At 44.2% G+C, this 16881-nt stretch overlaps 1 protein-coding gene across 1 annotated transcript; it reads left to right on the top strand.

The window, feature by feature from the left end:
• The first annotated feature begins 8305 nt into the window (after window positions 1-8305).
• On the top strand, window positions 8306-9848 carry RFPL4B (ret finger protein like 4B). The gene is made up of 2 exons (XM_044388794.3): window positions 8306-8435; window positions 8626-9848. The coding sequence occupies exon 2, from the start codon at window positions 8741-8743 to the stop codon at window positions 9551-9553; it is 813 nt and encodes a 270-aa protein (XP_044244729.2). The 5' UTR covers window positions 8306-8435; window positions 8626-8740; the 3' UTR covers window positions 9554-9848.
• Window positions 9849-16881: the final 7033 nt, after the last annotated feature.

Here is a 16881-nt window from a genome sequence, read left to right as displayed (position 1 = left end):
GCAGATATTTTTAAAAAGGGCCTTTCCCTAGGATAGGAGCTCATAGAAGAAAGGAGAAATGTTATATGTAAATCATGTACAGCACTTAATTAATAATTTAAGTAGACACGCACTCATGCTCACACTTTCCCAACCTTCCCTTCTGTCTGGCTTTGCTCCGACCTCTGTTTTGCTGTGTGTGTGGCCTGCCTGGCCTTTCCCACCTGGACAAATATGCTACATCATATTTATTTTTCCAGATCTTTGTCCATTTAGATTTCAGACCTCCACAGTCTCCTGGAACTCCTAGCTTTGGCTTTCTTTGGCCTGACTCGCTCTGCCGGCACACAGGGCCCAGTTAGGCTGAAATGTTAGGTCTTCTCAGAGTTGCCTCCAGTGCACCGGAGGCTTTTGGATTCCAGAATTATATTGTTGATTGCAGGGGCCTCTTTCCTCTGCGGTTTCAACACAACTTCTTTTGGGGATTGCTTTTTCCCTTCCTTTGAATGCTGGCGTTTCTCAGAGTTCTGCCCTAGGCTCTCCTCTCCCACACTGCACAGACTTCAGGGGCAAACCCAACCACTTTGCTGCCCTCTAGTTACCATTTACATGTGTACAAATCCCTTCTGCTCCCCTCACATCTACAGAGACATGTAGATGTCTTGCTATTACCTGTTGTAGGGGCATGGGTAGAGTAGTTAGTACATTATTTGTGGTAGGAATACATGAATTAATCAGTACATTCATTGCAAACTATCAGTCCACAATACGTGCTAGATGCTTTCTGTGGATAGCATCAATAATTGGAATTATTTTAGGGTGGGAGAAAGGCTTGGTTAGAAAAATAAAGCTACACCAATTACTTCCATTTCATTCACAGAGGAGAGATGACTTGACATTGTTTTCAAAGGCCTTTGATGCTATTTTAAGAAATGAGCATTAAATGGTATGAAGGTTCGGAAACATACCAAGATATGTTGTCCTTTGTTATCTACATGTAGACGTGCTTAAAAAGATATACGTGTGACCAGCAGTCCGTCATGCACCACAGAGTGCCTTGTCTATTTCTCAATGTTATTTACCTTGTCGTCTATTTGTCCTGACTCCCTTACTTATGCTGTAACATACAAATTGTCAGTTGTTGCAGTCCTGGTTTTTGGATCCGCTTAGTATTTAGCAGAAGATAGCAGGTACTCGATCAATATCTGTGTGCAAGGCGTGAGGTGTTGCTGGCTCTTCGGGAGCAGGACAGTTATATTGCTTTGTTTATTTGGATTTCCCTCATGACAATGGGCAGCTTGCCACTAAGACACTGTGCTGTGTTAAATGAGAGCTAAATGAAAGATCTGACTGCACAATGCACCCCAGGCTGTGTTCACAGGACTGTGCTGACTTCACTAACCAGTCGTTACCATTTCTCATTCTGCAATGATACTATGCTAAGTAACTCACAAGCAAACAAACAAGCTAATGCCGAGGCATTCAAGTACACCAAGGACATTTAGAAATACAGAAGATCCAATGAGTCATCTCCCTCTCTTCAGTTAGGTGATAAACTATCAATAAAATGCAAAATATGACAGAAAATGTGGATGGCATCCAGGGTTTTCAATCCCTAGATGAAGTCTGATGCGTTACTATGACTATCAAGATAGCATGGATTTGTAATTCCAGAAGCTAAAAAAATTAAGTTAGCTTCTGTTTTAATCAGACTTCAATTGTATTGGATTGTATGCATAAAATATAAAAATACACCCTGATGTGACCAGGGTAGAAGTTGATTTCTGTCTCATGGGAAAGATGGCTGGAGGTAGGCAATCAGAGAGGTACAGTAACGCATGGAGGGCACACAGCTTGATGGAGTCTTAAATTCATCATCTGAGAGCTTAAGATGGTAACAGATGGTAACAAGATGGTAAGATGGTAACCTACTTCATATAGAGCTACAAGAATTTAATGCTAGGAACCAGGTGAAGTACTTAGAAAAACACCTGGCAGAGAGTAAGTGCTCACTAGGTATGATTTATTAAATGTGAGGGAACCACAAATGAGTCAAGTGACCACATTAATAAATGTGTAACTAGCACTGCGGTGATACACGAAGGAAGGGTGCAGGGTACTGTGAGAGGACATAACAGGGGTTTCCAGCCTCATCTAGAGGACAGTGCCTCACGACCCAACACCCCGGCTGTGTCTGAATGATGGGTGAATAGGTGTTAGCAGGGTGGTTAGCAGGGGCTGGTTCCAGTCAGAGAGAACCGACTCTTCTGAATAGTGAAGGAGCACAGGGAAGAAATGAAAGAGGGTTCGGGGTGTCTGGGTGGCTCAGTTGGTTAAGCATCTGACTCTTGATTTCAGCTCAGGTCATGATCTCAAGGTCGTGAAATCGAGCTGCATGTTGGGCTCTGTGCTGGGCATGGAGCCTGCTTTAGATTCTCTCTCTCTCTCCCTCCGCCCCCTACCCCAGCTCACAAGTGTGCATGTGTGCGCTCTCTCTTTCCAAAAAAAAAAAAAAAAAAAAAAGGAAGAGAGAGAGAGAGAAAGAAAGAAAAAGAAGGTTTTATGTCTAGATTTTAGAAAGTGAGGCTGGAGAGAGGGGCAGAGGCCAGGAGGACATGGTAGGGACCTTGCCGCCTATCTGAACAGTGATGGGAGCCACCAAGGGGGATGAATTGGTGGAGGAGGGCGTTACTGTGCTGGATCTCTGCCTCGTTTCCTGAGCCAGACTGGCAGTCTCTGACCTCTGTGAGGCTGGTAAGACTCACGCAGGACTGCGGCGGTTCGCCTTCATCCACCTCCATTCCCAAAGCGGGGGCGAAGCACAGCACGTTTTGAGAGATTTGCAGGCTGCATTTGATTCATACATTGAATGTCAGCTAATTAGGTGCAAAGGAAATTTATTTTGACTCAGACTTCCTCACCTACACAAAAATATTTTGACAGTCCGAATCTGGAGGAGAAAATCTATGGATAATCTGAAAACACTTACATTTGGCTCTGGAAACCACAATAGATAAACAGCTCAAGGGGCAGGTCACATGTGCGTCCCCACTCCTGCACACCCACCACTCACTCAAATTCATACTGTCCCCTCTGGCCTTTGCTCCACATCTGGGACCTACAAGCTGAATGAAGGGTGGGCCCCCTGGGGTGACGAAGCATTACTCCTTCATTTGAGGGTGGGTGGCCTAAGGTCACTGACACATAGAGACTCGGGTTAGAGCTTGTTATTTTTACAGACAATTTGCTGTAGAGAAAGACCTCTGTTGCCAGTTCTTGTACAGAGAGGATCACACTTTGTGAACAAAACACATACACATTCCATTTTTTTCTCAATATTTTGGACAAAAAAATAAAAACAATTCGAAGGAACAAAAAGTAAGAGGTCCATTAATAGGATCAGAGTAGGGATGACTTATCAAATATGTAACGATGGCGTCTAACCATCTGTGGCTTTTTTTGTAGTCTGTTCTTTAAAATGAGGGCAGAAGTGGGACATTCGGCATAACAGCCCCCCCCCCCCCCCCCCGCTTTGTGAAGGTCCGAGTTACAACACTTTGCTTTTACAAAAGACCTACATTAGTGCCTGTCTTCACTAACAGAAAGAAATCCAAAGAGGATTTTCGCTTTATAAAAAAAAAAAAAGGTGAGAAGCGAAAGTCGCGTTCAGCATTTGCTCTGCGGCAGCCGCTACAGAGACAGCGCACTGCGAACGAGCGGCCACCGAGCTCCTTTCCTGGGACCCACGCTCAGCGTCTCAGCCTCCAGCCGCCGGAGCTTTGACAGGTGTCTGTGAGCCCCGGTGCTTTATTTTTATTTATTTTGTGCCTCCATTAGCAACACGTGCCCTAAGGTATCAGAAACGCCTAAGAGGTTATTTTCTTGAGTCTGGGGACACTCAAAACATTTTTCATCTAAATTAATGGGAATCGCTTCTTCACTGCACACCACGTCGACTTAGGGAAGTTTTCACCGGAACGTTCTACTTTTGGAGAGTGGGGGAAACCTGGATTCTAAAAGTGCCGAAAAGATTTTCTTTGTGGATTTTGCCAGGTCTGCAAAATAGGATCCTTTGGAAGGGGAGAGTGTGGGCACTCTATTATTTTGGTGGCATGAATAATTCAGAGAGGTGCCCTTCATCTTCTGCCATTTAGACAGTTGGGTCTATCTTAATGGAACCAGGCAGCGGAGAGCAGGGTAGGACGAGGTTTGGCGACAAGGGGAGGTTGCTGCGGATGGGAGCGCGCTGTGAAAAGCCGCCCCATTGTAGCTGCTCCCTTTTGAAACATACAAACTGTGTTTTGGGCAAACGCATCATCTCATCATCTCCTTGCAGGGATCTTAGATTCCTGATAGGACTGACTGTGCCCGGCTCCCACCACCCCCCAGCCCCCCACTCCGCCGCACCCCGGGCTGTATCTTATCGAACTAGCATGTGTGAAAGTCGATTTCGTTTTTAATCAGGGAACTATGGAAACAAGCTTATTTTGTGATTTAATCTTAACTCATGGAAGCACTAATGATAATTAAAAATGACTCTAAAACTTAAAAAAAATTCACGCACATTTTTGATAAGTTGTCACGAGAGTACTAAGGTATTATAGATAAGTGGCTCCAAGTATTTTCAGCACTTGAAAATGAAAAAGGACATTTCTCACTCAATTCCGCATTACGGTAGTAATGAGGAACCTGGGAATTAAAGTATTTCTGGGGAGGAACTATTTCTCCCTGCAGATAAAGGCTCAGCAACAGCAACTAATCCATGAATGTTCAAGCCACAGCCAGAGCTGGCTGAAAAATGGAAAATCAGCGAACAATGATGCTTTTCGTGATAAATGTCTGTGGAGGGCCTGGTAGATATTAGTGACAGAGAACAACCTGAGTTGGTATCATTAGTGCAGTTCAATAATTTAAATAGAAAAAAACGAAAAGATCCTCATTATGATGGGTCAGGAGAGAAGAAAAAAGTTTCAAATTTAGCCACATCATTTGAATTAGTTCGGAGACTGCAGAAACCACCAAAAAAGATGGTTGGATTCATCGTTGGGGACTTCGGGAGCCAAGAAGCTAAGATTTGGAGCTGCCATGTAGAGTTACGAAATTTGCTGGAGAGCAGTGGACTTCCCTTATCCAATTAAATATCTGCGGGAAGCCGAAGTTTCTTTACAGAATTCCACCAAAACAATGTATCATGACAGAACCAGCCGGAGCAGGTGTGAGAAGGCAGCTGTATTTTTGATTAGGAATTATAGAGGTTTTCAAACACGCAAACTCATGACACTCTCCTCACTGATTGTATTTTTTTGTTGTTTTGGAACATAGTTATTGTTTAGAAAACGATGTTATTTATGTTAACATATAATAGGTTTGTTATTTTAAATGTGTCAAATAAATCTTTAGAAATGGGCTCAGTTTTAATTTGTAAGACTGTAAATACGGAGAAGTATAATTCTCATAAACAGAAAACTTTGGGGGGCTTTCAGTTATGTTTAAGAGTGGAAAGGGGCTTGAGATTAATTTTTTTTTTAATTTAAGGTCCCTTGCTGTAGATGCTTATCTCATGGAAATGGAAACAGTAACCAGATAAAAAATAGAGAGAAAACCGTTCAATTGGCTTTGCAGCAAGAGCAGGACCCCTGAGCAATGGGAGGTTATTCACAATGTGTGCATCTCAGGGGGAGGGGTTAGTCTGGCTTTCTCTCAGCAACAGGAATTCATTGACCCTCCAACTCCCTTTTTTTCATGATTGTGTCGTAGTTCTCTTTCCTCATGACTTTTACTGCTCCTTCTACTTCTAATATAAACACTACCTAATTTATCGTTTAAACTAGGATGATTTTGAAAGTAAAAGGGGATGTTATTAATAATCATGGCAGGACAACAGGCCTACCTGTCTGCTACCTTTCTCATCCTGTTTAATAACTGGCCCGCAAGAGTAGAATTACTGAGTCTGAGGATAGGAAAACTGTTCTAGACCCTGTTCACTCAAAATTGTTTCAGAGAGAATACCAATGATTACATTAACGAAGACTCCAGGAGATTTCAGCAGAGCATTCTGTACTGGATCTCCAAAGCATTTGTTTTTTAAAGTTGAGTTCTGAAATTCGAGAATCTCATTCGGATGGCTGTAGGTTTGCTAGTATAACTCAAAGAGGACAACTGTTAGAAGATTCTGGGTGTGACTTTACACCATCTTCCTGCCTGGAGGAGGAGTAGGGTTGCTTCGGTTTCCTTGGTCAGATTGCAATAATCCAATCTTTGGGGCGGAGACGATGACCCTCCTTGTGGGCGGAGACGGTGTCACAGGACTATATAAGGCCAGAGCATCTGCCCTCAAACTCACTTCAGACGGAAGTTAAGGCTAAGAGCGGTAGAGGTATATTATGTGCGCTTTGGATCTTCAGGACTGCTGGAATTTTCCAAATTAGTGTAAGTGCTCTCTTCTGTCTGGGTGATTTCCACTGTCCCATTTCTCTCTCTTTGGCTACAACTTATCTTTTAAATGCTTTCATCTCTGGATTTCAAGAGTCAGTCTTACCCTGTGTCAGGGAACTTTCTCCACCTTCTACTCTAACATTGCCAGTTAAAGTTTTTACATATGAACTTCAGGTGTTTTTACTAATTTTCTTTTGCATACATGTATTTTTATGTGTTTTCAACTACAACATATGTGTTTTTAAATGGTTCCTTATTTTCTAGCACGATTTCTTAAAGATGTTTCTGGGGTTTTACTTAAATCTACTTACTTTTTTTCTTTCTCTAAATTTTTTTTAAATTCCTGTTAGTTAACATACAGTGTAATATTAATTTCAGGTGTGGAATTGAGTGATTCAGCACTTACATACAACACCCAGTGCTGGTCACAAGTGTCCTCCTTAATCCCCATCACCTATTTCACCCATCCCCCCTTCCCCTCTGGTAACCATCAGTTTGTTCTCTATAGTTGAGAGTCTATTTCTTGGTTTGCCTCTCTCTTCCCCCCCACCCCCCGCCCATGTTCATTTGTTTTGTTGCCATTTGCAATGATGTAGATGGAGCTGGAGTATATTATGCTAAGTGAAATAAGTCCATTAGAAAAAGGCAAATACCATATGATTCACTCATATGTGGAATTTAAGAAATACTACTTTTGATAGCTATAATGAATGGAATAATTTCATTATCTTTATATAATTAGATTGTTTCTATCATTTGAGGTCATAGATAACATTGAAAAGGACAACTTTTAACAAACGTAGCATTTTTTCCTTTTGTAAAGTTTTTTTCTTACATATATTCCAAGGTGGGTTGGGTAAGACCTTTTAGATTGTAAGCACCATATTGAATATGCCTTAAAAAGTCAGGTTTCTGGAAAGGGTAATACGAGATTGAAGGAAGAATGTTATCTCTTGTGGCTCAGCCAGGCCCCAGCAGACTGGAATGCCATTCAGGAACTGAAAGGCTTCCCAAGACTCCAAGTTCCTTGTGGGCAGATATCCTGTTTATTGTTACACACATCTGCATCCCCAGAGTCTAGCTGAGGGTGGGATCATGGGAAGCTCTTGATAAGTATTTGTTGGATGGAGATGAAGGAATGTGTTCCAGGATGTTCTAGTAACCTAGTTTTTCTGGGCTAGCCTCAGGAGTGCCCATTGCTTCCTACTCTATCCCTCTGTGGTGATGTAGACACAGCTTATCGTTCTGTCTCTGATTCTGTTACTTCAGCCACAACTGGATGTGCATTCTTAGTAAGAAGTTCTGTTAGTTATTACTCAGTATTGGCCCTTTCTCGAGAAGAGTCTTCAGTTCACATCATCTCGTGGGCACCGACTAGCCTGAAGTGGCTGTCTTTGGGTTGGGGGCCCAGCTTGTTCCATTCTGCCAGGCCCCACATGCCAGAGGTAGTTCGCCCAAAGTGTGTAACCTCTGTAGGAAGGCCCAGAAGGCGGCTCTTGGAGTAAGCATCTGGAGGAGAGAGCAGTTGGCGTAGCGGTTTTAACATCTTCCTTGTCAGGAACACCTTTTTGGCTTGTGTTCAGACATTATTATAGAGAAGTTGGTGACAATGGTTATATTTTTATTCACACTCACTCAAGCCTTCCTAGTTTTCTAAGAGTGCTTGAAAGCATTTCATCTGAATGATACTTTGTCCTTAAAAGTGATTCTATAATGGGCATCTCATTCATTCTGCAGTGGTTTTTGCTAGTTTGACTCACGTATGGTAGTTTTCTTTGAAAATACCAGGGCTTCTCAGAGTCACTTTTCTGTGACAGCCAGAGTCAGATTGGCTTTATTTTTATGGTTGTATTTAGATGTGGAGATTCTTTTTCTTGGACTGCAGGTGACCTACAAAGGAACACTGATTAGAGGCAGAGACTGCACTCCGAGATCCTATGAAAGACCTCACTGGACTCAGCTCCTGGAGAGAGAAGCTGTGTCATAGCAGAGAAGACCTCATCCGGGTGTCTCTACACAAGGTAAACTGCTTCCACCTGAAGAGACAATGTCCACTGTCCTGTTTCTCTCGTTTGTGATCACCTAGATTTTGTGTAGTTTTTGATGATTTTTCTCACAGCGCTTTTACTATGATTCTCTGGTGACTTTGTGCTACTTGCCTGTATAAACTACAGAAAAATTAATATTATTTAATTTTTGTATTGGATTTAGATATATCCTGATTACTGAAGAGCAGATTGTGTACAAAAAGCTCCCGATCACTTTCAGAAACTTATAAAGGGCTGCTTCAGCTCCATTCACTGTCAAGGAGTGACCTTCAGGGACCATGGCCCAAAGTCTGCAAGAGGAGGTGACCTGTCCAGTTTGTCTGGAAATTTTCTTCTGTCCCATTTTACTCTCCTGTGAACACGTTTTCTGCTTTCATTGCGTGCAGACATGGATGCTAGAATGCAGGGATCTGAAATTGACCTGCCCCATGTGTCGAAGGGTGACCGAGAGCCCCCCTTTGGAGGAATGGCAAATCGGAGCACTATCCCTTCTGATTAGACAGCACAGTGGCCTGCTGATGAAAACTCTGCACGTGAGCAAAGAGTTGCTGAGGTTCCAGGAGGATCTGACTCTGGATGCAAGCACTGCTAGCCCCTTCCTTGTCCTCTCTGATGACCTAAGGAATGTTTGGTGTGGGAAGATCTGCTGCAACCCAGTAGAAGATCCCCAGAGATTCACCTCCCTGACCTGTGTCCTGGGCACCCCACGCTTCTCGTCTGGCTGCCATTACTGGGAGGTCAAGGTGGGAGACGGGAAGGAGTGGACTCTGGGGATCTGCAAGGAGTCAGTCGACAGAAAGAGGAAAGGCAGTCTCTCCACTGAGCACGGCTTCTGGGTTATCAGCATGAAGGCAGGAACAATCTGTATCAACGCCATCCCAGAAACCAGAATTCCTGCAAGCCCCAAACTTAGCCATGTAGGGATTTTTTTAGATGTTGAGATGGAAGAACTCAAGTTTTTTGATGTTAGAGATAATGCCCTCATCCACACATACAGTCGTCTCTCATGTTTGGAGCCTTTGCGTCCGTTCTTCTGTCCTGAGTTGCCTACAGATGGTGACAGGGGCGCCTCTCTGCAAATCTGCTCATGAGAAACTCAACACTTCCTGGAAACTTTCTCAGAGATGAATGAGACCTTCGACCTGAGAGAGGTCAGAATGACCTAGGGAGAGAAAATGTAGAAAGATTTTTACAAATAGGTTTTGTAGACTTGGCAACTAAACAATTTTTAGGCTATATTTTGTAGACTTTGTACCTAAAGATCCATGGGATTGTAGGGGGTGTTATTAAGTGTTCTAAGCCTCAGTTTCCCTCGTCTTCTAGTGGGGATAATTATATTTCTCAGCCAAATAGTTGATGATCAGAGACAGTGCTGTGCATTTATTTTGTACTAAATACAAATGGGGAATTTAAATTGTAAGTTAAATAAAATATTTTGCAGGTAGAAATAATCTTTTTCATTATTTCATGCCTTTTCTATAACATAATTCCTTTTTTTTTTTTAAAGATTTTATTTATTTATGTGACAGAGAGACAGCCAGCGAGAGAGGGAACACAGCAGGGGAGTGGGAGAGGAAGAAGCAGGCTCATAGCAGAGGAGCCCAATGTGGGACTCGATCCCAGTACGCCAGGATCACGCCCTGAGCCGAAGGCAGACGCTTTAACGACTGCGCTACCCAGGCGCCCCTTTTCTATAATATAATTCCTAATAATGATAGCTATCTGGGGGAAAAGAATGAAGTAGTCAGTGTGAGATATTTTGACATCAAGTTTCCATGAGAGACAAAAGTACTGGGAAAGAACGATGTTTCTCATTTTTATTTCTCCCAAACACAGCTGAAAGATGGAACTTAGAGATAGCTGGAGTTAATGGTGATTCATGTTCGTTCTAATGGGAACTGTCCTTTGCCCATTTCAACCCCTTGCCTTCTGTGCGATTGTCAAAGGAGTAGGGTGTGTATGGATGGCAGGCACGAAGGTGCCAGCAGGCTCAGAGAATGTCAAGCTGCTAAGATTCTGAACCTTCTGGAATCAGTTGTGTAATGAGGGAAATGACTGTTGAGAAGACAGGAGCCCCATCCTTCCTCCTACCACGTGCACTTGTGCATGCAAAACCCTGCGTTCTGACAGGAAAGAACATCTCCCAGCCTCAGGCCACCGCTGCTGAGTTTTGATTTGTAGGAATTCTTACCAACCCCGTTAACTCGTAAATAGATACTCACCCAAAACTGTTCTCCAGGCTCCTTTTGAACTTATTTTTTAGCATGAGAATTTTAGACTTTTTGCAGTTAAATCTCTGAAATGTTTGATGTTTTCCTGTTTAGTTCTGTTTGGTCCTCCTTTCACATTCCACCTGAAGCTTGACCCCCCCCCCCCCCCGCCCCACCTCGTGCACACAGTCTCAGACTGCAATTTCCCATACCAGAGTCTCATAGGTTCATTGTGGCTCCTTCTCAAATGTTCAGGTCCTTTAGGATTGTGTTGTTTTTCTAATTTACTGAGTCAGCCACTTTTGAGGTGACATCTGCTCTGGAAGGGTTGGGTTGGGACATGTTCAGGAATTTGCTTTTGACCTCGTTTCCAAAGAAACTCAGAATTTTCGTCTCCCGTTTCTTTCCAGCTCCACTGGGGTGGGGGAACAACCCGATTTTCGTATTTCCCCCCCATATTTCCTTTTAATCCCTGTGATTTTATTTCAGGGGCCTCCTTTCCCTACCCCAGCTTGGGGCCTGCATCCCCCCGATCCACCTTAACAGGTCCTGCTCATGTGGAAAAGAAAGTTTCCTGAAGCAGTACTTAGAATGAGCAATACACTGTAATTTTCTCTTTTATTATGTTTTATTAGAAAAATAAAATGCTAGGCTCACACACATTTGATTTACAACTTGCCAACAGATTGAGAGCTGCAGTTTGAAAAGCTGGGGGGACGCTAGGCTTCCAGACCCCTTCTTGTGTCTCAGAATGTCAAAGAAAAAGCAGCCCCGCTTTCCCTAGCACTGGAGGGGACAGCTTGTGTTATATTTGCATATTTCAGGTTCTCTCTAGGACTGTTTGCTTCAAGGGACTTTCTATCCCTTCCTCACGGAGATTTAAGTTCCAAGCTTCTCTTCATCCGAGCTGAAGGACCCAAACGATTTTTTGGTTCATCCATCATTAGGGGAAAATGCCAGTGATTGGCCTGGTTCCTTTCTCCTGTCTGATTAAACATTGTGGCCCCAGGGAAACCTTGATGGGGACTGGGTCACAAGCTCATTCTGTTGTCAATTGGTATTGACCCTTTGCTAAATATCTCACACTTCCAACTTCTTTAGCATTTCTGTTGCTACAGACCTAATGGAAGTCTCTCACACATCCCACCCAGGCCAGTGAGACAGCTTCCTCACCTCCTCGCTCCACTGTACCTTCCCAGAGCGTACTTTCCACACAGGCACCAGGAAGGTTCTCTTAAACCATAGTTAGACCATTCCTGTCATAAATCCTGCAAAGCTAAATGGGTCAATTAGAATAAATTCTCTGAGCCGCCCTCCCTCTTCGCTCCTCTCCAGGCCACTGGCTTGCCTTCTGTCAGACAGCACTCAGGGCCAGCTTCCTGGGTTTCACATTTCACGTCTCTTTTAGTTACCTGATCTTGGACAAGTTCTCTAACTTCTCTGTGCCTCAGTTTCCTACTCAGTAGACAGAGGTGAATAAGAAGTCCAACCTTACGGTGACAGATGGTGACCACACGTACTGTGGCGAGCATGGTACACTGTGCAGAATTGTCCAATCACCATGTTGCACACCTGAAACTAATCTAACATCTTTTGTCAACTATAATGAAAAAATAAGTTAAAAACACAAAAGCCTAACCTTTACGATTGTTGTGAGGATTAAAGGCAATCGTTCACACTTACTGTTTAGTTCTGGGCCTTGCTTATAGAAAGTGCTATTTTGTCTTTTTAAGATTTTATTTATTTCAGAGACAGAGACAGAGAGCTCAAGCATGAGTGGGTGTGGGGGGAGGGGCAGAGGAGAGGGTGTGGGTGTGGGTGTGGGGGAGGGGCAGAGGAGAGGGAAAAGCAGGCTCCCTGCTGAGCAGAGAGCCTGATGTGGGACTTGATCCCAGATCCCAAGGCAGATGCTTAACCGACTGAGCCACCCGGGCGCCCTAGAATGTGCTATTTATTCCAATTTGTGGCAATAGCTATTATTGTTGATTAAGTGTGAGACGGGCTATTTATTTAACATATTCCCAATCGTGTCTGAAACATCTTTGTGATCCTTGTTTTTAAAGTACTTCATGAATAGGGGCACCTGGGTGCTCAGTTGGTTAAGCAGCCAACTCTTGGTTTCAGCTCAGGTCATGATCTCAGGGTCCTGGCATCCAGCCTTGTGCTGGGCTTCCCACTCAGCGGGGAGTCCAATTCTCTCCTTCTCTGTCTGCCCCTCTGGCACGTGCCAGCACGCACTCTCTCTCTCTGTCTCTCTCAGATAAATAAATAAATAAATAAATAAATAAATAAATAAATAGATCTTTAAAACAAGATAAAATACTTGATGGATAGGTAGAGGCATATTTAGGAAGAAGTACTGCATTTTCACTAGTCTTAGTAATAAAATGATTGTTTGCTATTACTTAGGGTTGATAGAAGAAAGCATCATGGTGTGGCCATCCCCCTCACCGTCTGTGTAAGTTACTTCCCTCCTTCTTCCCACTCCCCAGCTAACTGCTCCTCCACCCTCCCACCCCATCTTGAAAGCTGTAGGGTGGATATGGATGTACGCAGAAAGGTTTTAATGGTCCTTTAATAGTGAGAGAGGTGGAGTCAATTTGGGGAACAGAACTCTGGCTGCGTCAGAAAGCAGTAGCAGTATGGGAATGCATTAGAATTCTAAATCCGAACCAGCACAATAGGATAATACTAATTATTAGCACCCTTCCCACCTTCCCTCCAACAGCCCTCCACAGATTTCAGCTTCCCAGGCCTCAATCCAGCCTGTCCACATCTGGGGTTCCTTAATAAAGTGCCTCCCCACAGAAGCTTTGCTAGCATCACAACCCCTACTCTCACACCTGTCCCTGCCTTTCCCACAATATCTGTACACAATCTTCTCTCCACCACCAAGTTCTTGCAGTAAACACATTAAGTATCTCTCCCAGTCTGACTCCTTTGATATAACTGACCCCAACTCCAGGCTAGGTGGTGAGGGAGAACTAGAAAAGCCACAGAGACATAAGGACAGAAGAAAGATGAGATCTGGTGGGGCTCCCACCAGGGCTGACGGAGTCTGGGCACCTCCGTCCTCCTAACCTGATTCAAAGGGACCAAATGAGGGAACAGAGAAAAACTTACTACTCTTGACATCTTTATTTGGGAGAGAGATCAATACCCCACAATTCCTAGAATGTAGTTGCAGTGAGTGGCTTTATTTGGCCATAAAGGCCCAGATGACCTAAGCAGGTTGGAGCAATGGTTCTCAGTCTCTTCTTATAGTCACGCTGGGAACTTCAAAAATCCCCATGCCCAAATCCACATCCCAAACCAATCAAATCAGAGTCTCAGGGGATGGGACCCAGGCAGCACTACTTTTTCCAGTTTTCTCGGTGATTGCAATGTGCAACCAGAGAAGAGAATCGCTGGATTAGTTGGGGTAACAGAAAGAGATGGAATTTCCCTACTGAGTAACCAAGACACTGATGTGGACAAATTGAGGAAGGTGCCATTTCTCATCAAATGGCAGAGTATTCTTGTAGAGCGAAGTCTGAAAACTGTCATCGACTCCAGCGGTTCTTAGTAATGTGACTCTCGCTGTTATCACCTTGACCTCCCTCCTTTTCCAGTCCAATGATGTAAGCAAGACCTGGCATAGCCGATGAGCCCAAAATATTCACTCACCTGTCCTGTGTCCTCGGGGCGCCTGCCTCACCTCTGCCTTTGCTGAGAGGCAGAAGAGGGGAATGCGTTCCAGGGCTCTGCTGGGCCTCAGCTCACAGAATCCTCCAAGGATGCCGGTTCTTCTCCACAGGCCAGAATTTCTGCCAGCCCTCAGCTCCACTGTGTGGGAACATTCCAGATGCTGTGTTTCCTGGTTAGTGATGGTTCCTTCACTATAGCATTATTAGTTCCTCTGCTGGGGGCCCGTGTGTCTGTTCCGTCTTGATCAGCCAGGAGAAGGCAATGCTAAAACCCTACTGAGCACGCGCACGCGCACGCCTGTCTCTATGGTACTCGGGGCATAACGCTACGAGTGTAGCAGATTTTCTGTTTTCAGTCGGATGAGGTGTGCCTTGTGAATCCCACAGCCAGATCCTGGATATTAGACAGTCAGGTTTTGTAAAACCTTCCTGGCCATTCTAGCTGACCTTGATTCTAGGTCACAGTTCCTAGCTGGTGGGCGCTGCTCCTGCCTCAGCTGCCTGGCTGCCCATCCAGACAGACAGCCTGTCGTCCCGCCTGCCTTCCTGGGCTGCTTCCAGGGAATTCAGAAAACTCAACTTGCAGAAAACTCAAATTCTTACATTTTATGCTGAGTAAATCAGTTCTCTTTGTCTCTCCATTTTGGGGCGGAAGGAGAAGATTCTTCAGCCACTGTAGTTTCAACTAGCACTGCTCCCCCTTCAACAATATTCTAAGGGCTTAAGTTTTTGTTTTCTTAAATTTTTTCCTCAATCATAAACTGAGGCAGCCGGCTTTGATCAAGGTGGTGTTTTGTGTTGACGGCGAGTGGCAGGGGCCGTCAAGGAGCTAGTGGGGCAGTGGCCGGGCAAGAGCGCTGAGGGTCGTGGGTCTTACATGGGGGAGTGTGCTGGGCTACAAGCGGGCCGGGCCTTGTGGAGCTAGGGGACCCGAGGTAGACACATGAAGGTGGTATTTTTTGGCTTATGCCGATTAGCAGAAAGTTCTTTCTCGATCCATAAGAAAAACCAACTAATAGCCACAGAAGGGGCAAGTGACAACATTCAAGAGCCATTCTTTATTTTTCAGAAAGAACTTAGAAAGCAAGGACAAGAAAGATGATTTTAAAATGTCATGTGGACCACATTAAACAGTACTCTGGTGAACATAGCATTAAAGAGAAAAAGACAGATGATGAAAATGATGTCAAAACATTTATTGTGCACTTACTGTGTGCCAGGCACTGAACTCCCTGTGTCACATGAATTGTTTCATTTAATCTTCACAAAGGTCATATGAGGTGTGTATCCTAACACCCCTATTTTAATAATTAGGACACTGGGACAAAAGGAGGTTAAATGAGTGGCCTGATTATTAAGGTGCCATTCTCCCTAAATGGCATATAGCCAAAGAGGGTAAACATAGGTTCTGGATCCAAACAGTTGGGTTCAGAGACCATAGTCTAAACTGACAGACGTGAGGCATGGCCATGGCCTCCTCCCTAGTCATTGGCCACATCTCTAACTGATGGTGACACTCCCTCTAAGTCTAGACGCAGAGCTCCAAGGGCCCACTAATATTTAATTAAATGTAGCACTAGGGATGCAAGCTATTTGCCCCTGGATTCGAAAGCATCAGGATCAAGAGAAGGCTGCTGACTGTGATCGCTGCATTGTTGTCTGAATGGAGGTCACGTAAATTAATTATAAGCAGCACTGTGCTGAGTGCTGCTCGCGCTGCCTCTAGAGAGCAGATCCTGCACATCTCTTCCCAACTCTGGGTTCAGTGACGTCATGTTGGTAGCTGTAAATGGGCCATGATGAAAGTACTTATACCAGCAACCTGGTAAATATTGCAACATTTACCTTTTTTTCTTTTTCCTTTTTTTTTTTTTTTGGAAAATCAGTTGTTAAACATCTATCAGTGAAGCATTGATGTGTAAGCTCGTAATAAAGCTAACTACAGAAAAGAGAAGCTAAAACTCATTACCTGGAGAGAATATGATTTCACACGTTGAAACCTTTGGGGGTGAGGAGGCAACACTCTCAGAGTTAATGAGATTTTTAAAAATTCCAGGCCACATGGCTGTTCCAGCCTTTGGAGACAGCCCATGCTTTCTTTGGTGTCATTTCAGTTTGCAAATAGTAAAGCTTGGAACAGAGAGCATCTCTGGTTTCCATCATGTGGAGAAGACTGGCCAGCATCAAGAGAGAAAACAAGTCCGCGTTTAGTGGGAGCCCGAGGTGGGAGATAGTAATACTGCTGGTTTCCAGTCCCAAGCTCTTCAAGGTCCTGGGGCCCAAATGTCACCACCTACACCCTGAGATCTGACCTTTACTGTTCACTTGCTTGTCCCCACCAACCTTTGTCCCACATTTTTTCTTAAGCTCTTCTCTCCAGCTTATCTCTTAACTCAGCAAAAGACCCTCCGGGTGTAGCATCTGTGATGGAAACCGAAACTAGCCCTCAAGCAATCACGACTGCCCTGATGAAGAGCTCTGGTTGGCCCAGACCACCCAGAGCCGTTGGAGCTCAACCCCAGA

Source organism: Ursus arctos, unplaced genomic scaffold, assembly GCF_023065955.2.
Source record: "Ursus arctos isolate Adak ecotype North America unplaced genomic scaffold, UrsArc2.0 scaffold_13, whole genome shotgun sequence".
Classification (NCBI taxonomy): domain Eukaryota; kingdom Metazoa; phylum Chordata; class Mammalia; order Carnivora; family Ursidae; genus Ursus; species Ursus arctos.
Note: the sequence above shows the minus strand (reverse complement) of the source record. Positions and strands in the feature narration are given on the sequence as shown.

Excerpts from the sequence above, each read along its gene's own strand:
- RFPL4B (XM_044388794.3), top strand. The coding sequence starts at position 8,741 with ATGGCCCAAAGTCTGCAAGAGGAGGTGACCTGTCCAGTTTGTCTGGAA.